Source organism: Amblyomma americanum, chromosome 1 (genome assembly GCF_052857255.1).
Source record: "Amblyomma americanum isolate KBUSLIRL-KWMA chromosome 1, ASM5285725v1, whole genome shotgun sequence".
In the NCBI taxonomy this organism is placed as follows: Eukaryota; Metazoa; Arthropoda; class Arachnida; order Ixodida; family Ixodidae; genus Amblyomma; species Amblyomma americanum.
In genome coordinates, this window is record NC_135497.1 from 45,334,352 (window position 1) to 45,346,504 (window position 12,153).

The window sequence follows — 12,153 nt, forward strand, 5'->3', positions numbered from 1 at the left end:
AAAGATATTCACACGTACGGATACATTACACCTCATCCTGACATACTGTCCTGATCTAGGAAATAGTAAAATCCTGGAAAAAAGCTACTAATCATAGGGCCGCGTAATATTTGTAAAGTTCAGCGCGCAGTGACAAGAGAAAAAAATAAATAAATGCTCAACTCCGCGCTCAAAGATACTGAAATTATGAATCAGGTGAGACAAAGCTTTTTCGCTGAATTTCAGTCGTTTCGCGAGCTATTCAAGTATTGATGACTGGCGCTTATTTCGTAATCATGTGAAATATATAGAAGATTCCTGTGTGCTCCAGCTTAGAGTAGCATCGTGTATAAGCGATCCATGGCTTACCCGTGATAGTAGGAAATGCATGAACAGGAAAGCTATATTGTCTATTTAGCCCATTTTTAAACATAAGTCCGTGCTCAAGTTCTGTACATCCCAAGCGACCCGGGGCCTTTACTGTGCCAGCTCAACTACCGCAGCGCAATGAGCAGGTACACCATTCGGTTCAATTATTTGCCCCCATATATACTACTTATTTGGAGACCAAACGCATTGCTTATTATGCCAACCTCCTTCCCTCTGCCTCTCTGCGAAACGCCTCTATCACTGTGTACTTAGTTCTTTTGCTCTTGCTGAGCTCTGGCCCTTCCTGTCCAATCAGTATTTTAGAGTCGTAACCAACCACAGTACTTTCGGCGGACTCGCACTCTTGAAGACCCCACAAAAAACGGACAAGGTGGATGGGCGCCTTGCCTGCAAGAGTATTTGTTCTCTGTCACCGAAAGTGGGCCGTACTATAGCGCATACATAGGCCGGCATATGATGACAAAATCAGACACACACCCAGGCGCTTTCTATCTTCTAACCAACTCGGCCGAATCGTCAGGAGTCACGTACAAGTTCCGGCGTGCCCGCCACAATGGGGCTGCTTTTCTCGCAAACTTGCGGAGACGCCTGATTTGAGTCGCAAAACGATAGTCTAGAATATTCCAGCCACGACACCATCGGCTCGACAACGTGTTACTCAGGAGATGCCATGACGCCAGTTCGTCTGGCCGCGCCAGCTTCCCAGAACCCACCTTTCTGCGTCACAAGCCCGTAACATTTTTTTACAACCGCTAGCTGGCATCGGGAATGCCAGTTTTCACCGGGTTTGGCTGCCTTCCTGTAGTTCTGTGGAGTCCCGCTCACCACGCCACACTGTAGAAACTCGTCGCATCGTAAATTCGCCCTCACCGAGTGCCGCGTAAGGAGGCCAACGTGACCTATGCAGTTGAATGGTTAAAGCCTGTGGGAATCCGGGCTTCCCGCCGTTGCCCTTGCGTGGCAGTTCTGGCATCACGCGTTGGTCCAACACCCTCTAGACTAGGCAAGGCTTCTCTGCTCCTCCTTGACGTCATCACACTACGACGGGCGCCGGAGTTCGTGTTCTTCATGAAGGGACGGTGCTGCGCGGTCGTTCGTTCTTGTGTAACTGCAGCGCTACGTGAAATCGTCCTTTGATGATTTTGACCCCATGATTTAATGCTGGCATATATTAATGATGTCATTTCCGGTACACAGTCCGCGGTGAATAGGTTTAAAAACTGAAAGTTAGCGGTTTCCGGATTATAAATATATGTTGGCTATTCAGTATCTTTTACTATCACCTAATAATGCCTGAAAGTCCGCACATTTTTTTTTCTACGGGGCTTTGATATTCCTCTGCGCGTTCCCATATATCTTTATTTTTGTTAATAGCTCGTTGCATGACGCAGATTTGGAGATTATTTTCGAACAAAAATTGAACCGTGTGGTTTATCACCTAGCGCCGACTGTTTTCCTGGAATCTAACTACTATTTGTAAACTTTTTCTTCCAAACAAACGCTCACCCTTCCTCCACAAACACACGCAAAAAAACATTGCCATAAGGTATGGCTCTCAGAACAGCTTGCAGCTCCATGCATGGCATCTGAACTGACCGACTGAGCAGATCCCTTTCGATTTGATAAAACTGAAGCAAGCTGTGTTGCATAAAAAGATATGTTTATTAAGAAGTACTTGCAGCTGGGCTTGTTGGTGCGTATTCGTGAAAGGCATGAGAGCGCAAAATGGCAACATGGAACAGGACGAGCGCTGCACTTTCAACATGATTTATTCAATTAAGAGCGTTTATATAGCATCTGCCCTAATCCATGCTCGCAGTTGATGCTCGCAGTTAATCGCAGTTGATTTGTCAACTGCAATTAAGAGCTCATCCTGTTCCCTTACTCGTCCATGTTGCCATTTTGCGCTCTCATGTCCTTCACGGATATGTACAAGCATTCAGAAAACTTTCAGAGGCGTGAAACACAAGGAGTCAGAACAGTCAAGATTTCAAAGTTTCCGTTTTTGAGCAACTTTTGCTTGCACAAGACTGTCGTTCCTATTTTTACAATAGTTTTTCAGCAGAATGTTTGTTGCAGCGCTAAGAATGTGATGCATGACCAAGTGAGGACTACGATTGCTTTCACATTCGTCGAGCATACTTTTTACTTCGCAGCTTGTCCAGGACGATTTTAGCAGTCATTGCAGCATTAACCACGGGAGGTTGGGGCAACTTGAGCCCTCCGCGATTCATGTTTGCTATAATTTCAGCATTCTCAATTATGATGTCTTCATCTTCTACCAAATTTTCTCGGCAAGCAGTGCATGCAAGTTTTTTAAGTGCTTCATGGGCAAAGTATCCGGCCACGTACGTTACAGCTGGCATTTTGAGCCTTCATTTCGAAGTCCTTGTATTTACTTTAATGTTAAACCTCTGTAGAATCGCCTCATCAATGCTGACAGCAGGTTCCCCTGAATTCATGTCTGGAAGCGCCAGGGCTCTTTGTAGGCGAAGCTTGCGTTCGGATTCGAACACTTGTCTGATGGACACATGGTACTGCCACCCGGAAAGCTGTCTATACTTGCCAGATCTTTCCTGCAAGCAGTCTGTCTGGAACTTCCCCAGAAGTACGTAGTCAAATTCAAGGTCTTCAAGGCAATAGTTTATTATCTTGACCAAGGCTTCCGTGGTGAGACGCAAGGCGCTGTGGGTCTCCCGAGTGAGAATTCTATTGTCAAACTTCAAACTCTCTCAGGTCAAGCCACTGCATAATTATTTGAAGGAATTCAGCTTGTGGACACAACTTTTCTGCAATGGGATTCTGCAGATCATCACGAAGCCGGTGTCCTTTGCTGGCCGACTTCACATTAACAATCCTCCACCAGGTTTCGACACCCTTTAAAAATTCCGCTGTCCCAGCTGCATGCTGCAGTGCATAGCGTTGACCGCATGTTCCTAGAGCAGCTATGGTTGATAGGTTGAACACTTTCAGTGCAAGCTTCACATTTTGCCTTTCCTTAATAGATAGATTGAGGGCCTTTACTGACAGTGTTGGAGAAGCCTTGAAAAGGTGGTCTTCTTCTTTTAGGTGAAGATCACGAAGGGTGCTGAACGAAGTAGTGATAATCATGGGTTGGAGTTCACATTCATAAGTGAAGGAAAAAACATGCATATTCCATGGTTCTTTTGGTTGATCCAATTTTTCCGAATGCATTTCAACAAGTGAACAGGGTAAATAACGAAAAAAAGAGGACGAGTGGGATCTGATGGGTGAGGTTAGGAGCTGCTGACTTCTGATGACATTCCAAAGAGACATTGTTTTGCGATTGATAGAGTTGTTATCTGTGATGGCTGCAATGATGCAAAGCTAAACCTTTTCAAGCTCATTTAGGATGCTGCGGAGCGCAGTGTTCAGCTGTTGAGCATTGATTTGTTCAACTGGCAAAATGTGAACACTATTTTGTGAAGACAGGAGGCTTTCAATCATAAAAACACGAGCTGTCTTTGCTGCATTTGAAGTGTTGCTGGCAGTGCCGACAATCGTGCCACCCTTATAATCAAAATACGCCTGTAGATGGATCTCATTCATCATGAGAACCACTTACTTCTCATGACACTTCATTGCACTCGCGATCTTCGCATAAAGCACAAAAGAAGCATCCTGCTGCCCAGCTGCTGGGTTTATAACATATGCATTGCATACACGCCTGATCGTGGACTCTTGCGGCAATGTGAGACATCCGTAGTTACGAAGGTACCTATAAGCATGAGGAGAGATGGTAAATAGAAGGCTGGAAAATACCAACAACTCTGAAGAGTAGCGGGGTGACTTGCTTAAAAGGAGAAAGACTTGTTCCTTTAAATAAGTAAAAGCATCTTGCCAATCTTCGTTTTACATTTCTTGATTTGTTGCGTCTTCAACAAGAGATAGCACGGGCTTCAATATGAAACCTGTCTTGTCTTCAGGTTTGCGGAAGAAAGGAGCCTTATCAGAGCTCTCAACAGCATCCAACAGACCTGTCAAGCACCGAATATTGTTGACAGTTTTTGGAATGATCTCCCCGCCATCAAGTTTGGTGACCTCGACATCATGAAAATACTGCCTTAGAGAGAATTCGTGGTGACTATAACCGACTTTTTGATTGCTTGGGCATCATCACAGTAAGATTGAGAAAGAGTATAAAGTCATGCTGGGAAACCAGCGTCCAGAATTTGGAGACCTTGATTCATGGTATGCATTTCAAGAGTGCCTCCGCCTCTTCCGTCTGGTGTGCTTCAATAGACAAGTTGATGTCATCTTGTAACGCCGCTGCCTCTCGGCGCGTCCTCTTTTCATCTGGGGCCTCTCGAGACGTGCTTGCGTTTGGGGCAGAAAGATATGCCGGGCAGTCTGGAAGTATGCTTGGAACAGCATCAGGTCTAACCGCACGAGCTTCAGCGCCACTTCAATAACTTTTCCGGTCTTTGTATCCGTGTAGCTTGTTCTATTTACCATGTCGGACGGTTTAAAGTGGCGCTCGCAGACCAGGGATAAGAAAAAAGCAAAGACAGTAACAGCTCTGGAACGTGAAGTTTAAATATCAGACAGGTGCATGAGAGTACGAGAAAAATTTCTAAAATTTCGTGTGAACTGAAGGTCAGCAAAACTATTTCGCTACGACTTTACAGATTTACCCGGTCCAAAAGAGGCAGCCCTACGGAATTATCTCGCAACATGCTGCCCGCAGCATTTTCAATGCAGCTGAGGGAGAAGTAACAACGACAGTAAAGGAACGTTACCTTACCACCGACCGCTTTCCTGGAGTGAAGTCCGCACGGTGGATAGCTCTAATCCATTGAACTATTCTTGATTGGTCCGCAGGGAAGGTGAAGACTCGCACACGCTCACCACCATCATAGTTCTCGCGACACCGCGGTACGCAGCAATGCCCAGGCATTATCACAGCCTGCACACTGGACACACACCCCACGGCATCGACGTACTTCCTCGTCCTTACCGTACCGGTGCTAACTCTGAAACAGCGTTGAGTTTCGTGACACACGCTGCACGAACAAAAAGGAAACGCAGAAATGCGAACACGTGCAACTACATTCACAAAATGAAGGAACCACTATGTTTACCGCAGTGCGAACGCATTTTCCAGTCGAGCACTCTGTACGAAAACGAAAAAGCCTAACAAAACCACGTACAAAAAACAATATTACATTCTAAAGTAAGCGGTTCAACAAAAAGTATAAATTTTTACAAAATAACATTTTATTTTTGCAGCAAAGCAGTAATAAAAGCATCGCAATGTTTCTTATATTCGATACTTAGGCTGGTACTGCTCCGCGCAGGCGTTGTTGCACCAAGAAAACGGAGACCGGCTGGAGAAAGTGGGGGCACGACGGGCGCTCCTCGAAAGCGCCGAGAGCTGGTCCGTCGTAGTGTGATGACGTAGCCACATAAGAGAGGAGGATATGGAGAGGCCTTTGCTAGTCTAGAGGGTGTTGGTTGGTCTCTCGTTTTCCTTTCTCCCGCCTCAGGTGACGGAGAGGCGGCTGGGTGACCAATCAAATGTCGTTCAGCCGCAGTTCCGCCCCGGCTTCCTATTCTATCTCTTTAACTCCCCTTCCCCAACCCAGTGCAGCGCAGCGAAGGTGTTCTCCAAGAGACAGTTGCACGCCCTGCACACAATTCTTCCCCAACAACAAGAACCACTTATCAATGGCCTTAGCAATCGGTGCCTTTTGGCGGGAATTCGAGACCCGCTTGGGCGGCCACGCGCCGCGCGACTGTCCGAGCGGCTCCCAGAGAGAGAGAGCAAATTGAGGAGGCTATGGAGAGAGACCCGTCCGAGACAGCGTATGTACGGTGCGTACGCTACTGCTTGACCGGGCCGGCCTTTGCCGTTCGGACTAGTGCTGGCCAGCACGGGTCCTCGATCCGTCGCAGCTCGAGCCTGCCGAGGGTTCCAGCGACCTCCGAGAGGCGCACCTTGTGTTGACTGCCCACTCTCTCTCGCAAACGGCCCAACGGCCGACACGAGAGACATCACAGCGCTGCCGCTGGGACAATTTCTTGCAGCGGCGCGCTAGCGGCGCGCATTGCTCTGATCGCTCCGAGCGCGACCTGGGACGGGGTGACTGTTGAGTCTGTGTACCGCTGGAGGACGGCGTGAATAAACGTCTCCTTCGTGAACTTGGAGGCCTGTGTCTTTGCGGCGAGCCACTCTCTTCTCTGCAGAGGTTGCGTGCCGCCGCAGCGGTGCCCCAGGGTGCGTGTGGTGACGGCTGATCGGGGCCCTTGATCCCAACATGCAACATCCAAGGGGCTCACCGGACAGACATCAACTGACAAAGCATGTGCATGGAATGCGGCAACAGCGAAAAATGTCACCCCAGCGACAATGGAGGAAGTTTATTGCCATAAGAATTAATGCCATTGTGAATGCATGGTTTGTGTATTGCAATATACTAGTCGCCGTTGAAGTTACTTTAAGATGAGGCAAACTAATTCATTAGAACATGAATGTGATTTTTACATGAAGGTATGGAAGAGAGTCAGAAGCAAAAGCCCGTGCATGGTACAAGCAAGCAAAGAACACGGACGTTGTGGAATGTGGCCTTATCGTCAGGCCTGCCACTTCATGGCTTGGTGCCAGTCCTGATGGCATTATTGTAGACTCAGACACAGTGCTGGAAATAGTGTCCGACACCACAGACTGTACTAAAGCATGGTAGCCTTGATGCTCTGTTTAAGAGCGGCAAATATGATGTGATTGAGAAGGACCACAAACTCACACTGAGCAAGGCCGGGAAGAACAGATATTGTCTGCAAGTACAGATGCAGCTGTTATGCTGCGAGAGAAGTCAGTGCGACTTTGTAATTTGGGCACCAAACGAGGAATATGTTATCGAGGTGCCCTATGACAAGCAGCTCAATAGCAAGCAAGTGGCACATCTTGAGGATTTCTATTTTTCACACCTGCTGCCAGCAGTTGTTGACTGGAAGCAATAAACACATTTTCATTGCAATAAACTAACAAGATTCAACTAATTGTCTTGTCGTTAAGAACATTTGTCCCAGTTTATTTGTGCAGGCAACATCAGAATTATCAAATACATTTCTGAACATACAATAAAACAAATGCAGGCATAGAACAAAAACTAACAGGCTCGTACCCTCACATGGTAGTGAACATTTCTTATCACCCCAAAGTGAACACAGGAAGTACAGACAGTAAATCTTCAAAGAATGACAAAGTAAGACATCTCCAATATGGTATCAACAATGGTTTCCATCAGGCAAGCCAATGCAGAAACACCCCAACATAACTTTCCATTGCATTTTAAAAATCCACAATCCCCACAAACGTTACACCTACATTGTACAACACAGCCGCAAAGCAAGTGCCCCTAAATAACGCGAAAACCAAACCTCAAACCCTGAACCGCTCCACTCATAAAATGCACTGACCGATTTCGACAGTACCATTCTGCACATACAGCTATGCATGTCTGGGCTTGATGCCTTGCCAATAATGCTTGTTTGTTCAACTAGCACATTTTACGCACACACTGGCAGTGGTATGATAGTGCAAAAGCTGGTTGCGTTCATTGTAATGTATTTTACCTGAAGGTCTTGAAAGAAAAGCGATTCATTTTGTTAGCAGTCATGAAGATTTTCCGAAATTGGATAAAACAATGTAGCCAACCTCCCTCCCCCCCTTATACAGCCTCCACTGAGTGTGAGAAAGGATTTGCTTTAGTTGAAGCACCATGAGGCATTGCGCAACCATGGTCCAGAAGAAGCACATGTAAAAGCATTGGAAAATTTCCAAAAGGAATGAATGGACTACATAGCCCTTCACAGGGAAAGCAAAATTTCAACTGCGAAGGTCTCAAGCTGAAAGACAATAAAATAGGCTCAGAACATCAATCTTGGTGGCTCAAAAGAGTTCTGCAAGTGATTCCAACTTCAGTTTCTCAAGGAGGAAGAGTGCTTTAGAGTTTGCTCTTCCTGGACGAACGCTAGCGGGCCTGACATTGCTGACAAACACTTTGGTAATCAGGCGGCATGAAAGAAGGCTCGAACGTGAGTTGTTTGTAGCAGCTAAGATAGCTCAGAGCCATCAGTGAAATAGCTAGGAAAATACCTGAATAGCATGTCTTTGACAGATATTTTTAGGTCATCAACAGCAGGCTTCCAGTACACCAGCATGCTTGAGTTAATTACGTAAGAGTTGTATCTTGGAAGTATTCACCTATGGGGAAGAAACTCTGAAGCTAATTAAAATGCTTAAAATTAAATTGAGAGCAATGAGAGCATTGGATAGAGACAAGAAAGAAGTGGGCTGGGTGAGAGATTAAACGCAAGTTAATGATATCCTAGTTGAAAATGGGTAATTGTCATCAGCAGAGCATGTAATATGGAGAGCTGATAACCAATGGCATGAAGGGTGGCAGAGTGAGATGGGCTGTTAAAATTGGCAAGTTTGCAGGAGTAAGGAGGCTACAGCTAGCCCAGGAGATTTAACTGAATGCAAGTTTGATGAGCCTTTCTCTTGCAGTGAACATAGTTACGTTAATCAGTGAACATAGAACATGGGATGTGCATAAAAGCAAGAGATGACGAGAAGATCTGGCTACTCCACATAAATCTCCACGTCCTATTCAGTTGTGTTGTCTACCAGTTCCGGCTGCTTCCCTGGATGGGATGGTGACTAAGCACCAGGTTCTTTGACATCGCCATGATCTGTAATCAATTTCGGTTGCAGGTTGCAGAGCCCAGCGATTGCTCAAATTACATCATTTGCTAGGGGTTTCTTTGAGAATATACTAGCAGGGAATTGCTTCAAAATCCTGAAGCATTTGAGACGCCTTATTGATCGCTCAACATGAATCCGAAGTCTTGCCAGGCGACGCGAACTTAATACATCTGAACGACAGATTTGCGGCCGGCCTTTGGAAAAGCTTGGGAGTGAAACTTTAACACATGGTGGGAGCAGGTCACCTATGTTAAAGCAACTGTCAGCGAGGACTTCATCGCCTTGCGTCAGGTGGTCTAAAAAACCACTGTCCAAAGTGATGAAATGGTCGCTTGCACGGCCACCATACGGTTTTGACATAAACATAATAAACCCACTTAGTGTAATGACGTGAAGGATTTTGGTCGTATTGTGTGATTTGTAGGAACTGTAAGTTGTATTTCTTCGGTGCAGCTGCCCAGGTTTGTCAATGAAAATTTCGAAACAGTCGGTAATGCAAGTTGCGGAGTAATTCTCCTCCAAAACATTAGGCAGTGTCCTCCTGATTGCTGTTCTTGGCAGCGAGAACACTCAGAACTCTCTGGCAAACTTGGCAAGTTCTGTTAGAATGAAGCAGAAAATCCTGCTAATGGCTGCCGTGGATGCACCAAAACGTAAGTTGAGGTCATTAAGCAATAGGCCAAGACGCAGCCGCATCATTGTAAGTAGGATTTGGTCCTCAAAGGGCATAGTGAAAGGGCTCTTCACAATAGTCGAAAGAGTCCGAACCAGTTCGTCAGATACTACTTTTGACACATCTGTAAAAAAAGCGGAAGTGACTTGGTGCAAGAGCTGAGTATGCACTGAATATAGTCTGACAAGCACTGTCTGCAGTGACTGGGGCCTGCTTGCGAGGGGTTGCATACAAATGGTCACGAACAGTCGCTGGCTCCACTTGAGTTCCTTTGTCTGATGTTTCGGCAATCTTGCATCTGCAGCCACAGGCCAAGCAGCCATCAACGAGATTCTGAGCTCCCTCTCTCCTGCACAACGAAGGATGTGGAGGAAAGTGAGACACAATATTTAGCATGGTGGCATGAGACAACACGCACACAGGATAAAATTACCATGTCATGCAACGGTAATACTACAAGGAAATAAATTGAGTGTTCTGCTGCATAATTGCGGTCTGTATCGCCCTGCTGTAGAAACCTGCAGAAGTACTGAGATCTTTAAAGGGACACTGAGAGAAAATTTAAATTGGCCTCTATCGATAAGGTACTGTGTTCTAATCACAAAAAAAGATTATGCTAAGCGAACACTGAGTTTTATGAATGGGAAATAAACTAAATACAGGTGTCCCCATCAATGGCTGATAATATTCAGAGTTTTCCTCAGTAGCCCGTTAAACAGTGCTAAAGCAGCAAAATGTCAAGCTTACAGCAGACGACGAACCTGTGCAGTGGAATGGCTGAGCAATGTACGTACATGCACTGACTGAAATTAAGGCTGCTCTCATGTGCATTGCTTTTTGTTCAGAATTTCACAGCAGCAAACATCAAACAACCAGCATCTCATGGGAAAAAGAATGAAAGGATAGTAATTGCTTCATTGAAATGCAGACTTTGTACGCCTGCAGAGATAGGCGTAACTCCTGCACACATGGCAGCAAGAGATGCACAATCTGCGTCCAAGCAATAAGCTATAACTGGGCTGTCCCTATATAAGCGGTTGCAAGAAATTTTAATGTTAATTGAACATGACGATGCTAAAGCTGGCAGAATTAGTAAGCAAGCTTAGAGTGACCATTTCATGATATCAGCAAGTTTATTTGTAAACAGATTCTGCTGTTGAATCCCTTTACCCTTCCACACGCCATTCTTTTTTTCTACTCAAAAGAAGCACTCCCACCAAAAAGGTATCTTCAAGCATTGACGAAGACAGTTTGTTAGGTCTCAAGGGCAAAATACTAGTAGAGGTGTCATTATAGAAATAGCAACAATAAAATGATGCGACTTATGAACGATTGTGGGAGTAATATCTATTTCGAAGGTGCACATTACGCTTGAAATTCCAGAAAAATTGATGTCACTATTGGTGGCAAACTGTTGCACAAAAATGGTAGACTGCGTGTTACCCCGCTGACGAGATTGCTGAATACTGTTTACTTCATTCACTGTATGACATAAAAAGACCTTATTTGCGACGTGAAGGATGCAAAATTCACCTGGAAGGAAGAAAGCACTGCTAAGTGCAGCACACTCTTAGCTAAAGCAGCAATATCCTTAGTGTACCACAGGTTTAAACTCTGCATATAATTAGTCAAAGCAAACATGCATGTTTTGCACACAAGGCAGACTTGCATAAAAGCATGTAAATGAGAACCCATGAAACCCATGAATTCACACCACTTTACTGTACCTATGTGATAGATCCTCTGTTCCAACGTTGATAGGCAGGTGATGATCAGCTGAAGCACTCTCGTTATCTTGCTCGTCTGATGAATGGTGTGACAAAGGTTCAGCTGTTGAACAGGCATCAGGCTCTAAAGGAGTGACATCGTGACGCGCCAGCTTCCTTATTTCGTTGTGGTGAACAGTCTAAAGTATTGTAGAGTATGAAAATACAAAAGAAAAAACAAACTGCATTTCAGAACAAGCCTCCAAAAGCCATACCGGTGTTCCAAGGTGCAATGTTGGGTATGGGTTGTCTTTAGTGGGACGCCCATCAATGAAATGAACTGAGCATACCTGCAAGAAATGTGTATAAAGGCCACATTAAGTTCTGACAATCAGTGCAAGTGGATCACGTCAAACACCACAAATACAAGGAAATATGTAATGTGGTCATTCTAACTAAACATGTAATATGGTCATTTCATGCAACTCTCCAGACATTGCACTTCTCATTTGTGCTCTTCAAAAATATTCCACCATAATATTTTCTCAATGCATATTTGAGAAGCTTTGTTTTCCATAAACCGGGGCACACAACCAAGAAATCTTTTTGCAACCGGCATTTGCACGCACTCAAGCATAGCCCAACAGCATTCCTGGGCTGTGTGATGCCAATAT

The 12,153-nt window shown here is 45.2% G+C and overlaps 1 protein-coding gene across 1 annotated transcript in view; it reads right to left on the reverse strand.

Annotated features, from left to right (window-relative positions):
* Positions 1–11,481: 11,481 nt before the first annotated feature.
* The window catches only part of LOC144129665 (uncharacterized), a 59,157-nt gene continuing 58,485 nt past the window's right edge, over positions 11,482–12,153 (reverse strand). The window contains exons 10-11 of the mRNA XM_077663796.1: positions 11,755–11,829; positions 11,482–11,679 (exon numbers count right to left, since the gene is read on the reverse strand). Coding sequence (XP_077519922.1) covers positions 11,482–11,679; positions 11,755–11,829 — 273 coding nt within the window. The remainder of the gene's footprint in view (positions 11,680–11,754; positions 11,830–12,153) is intronic.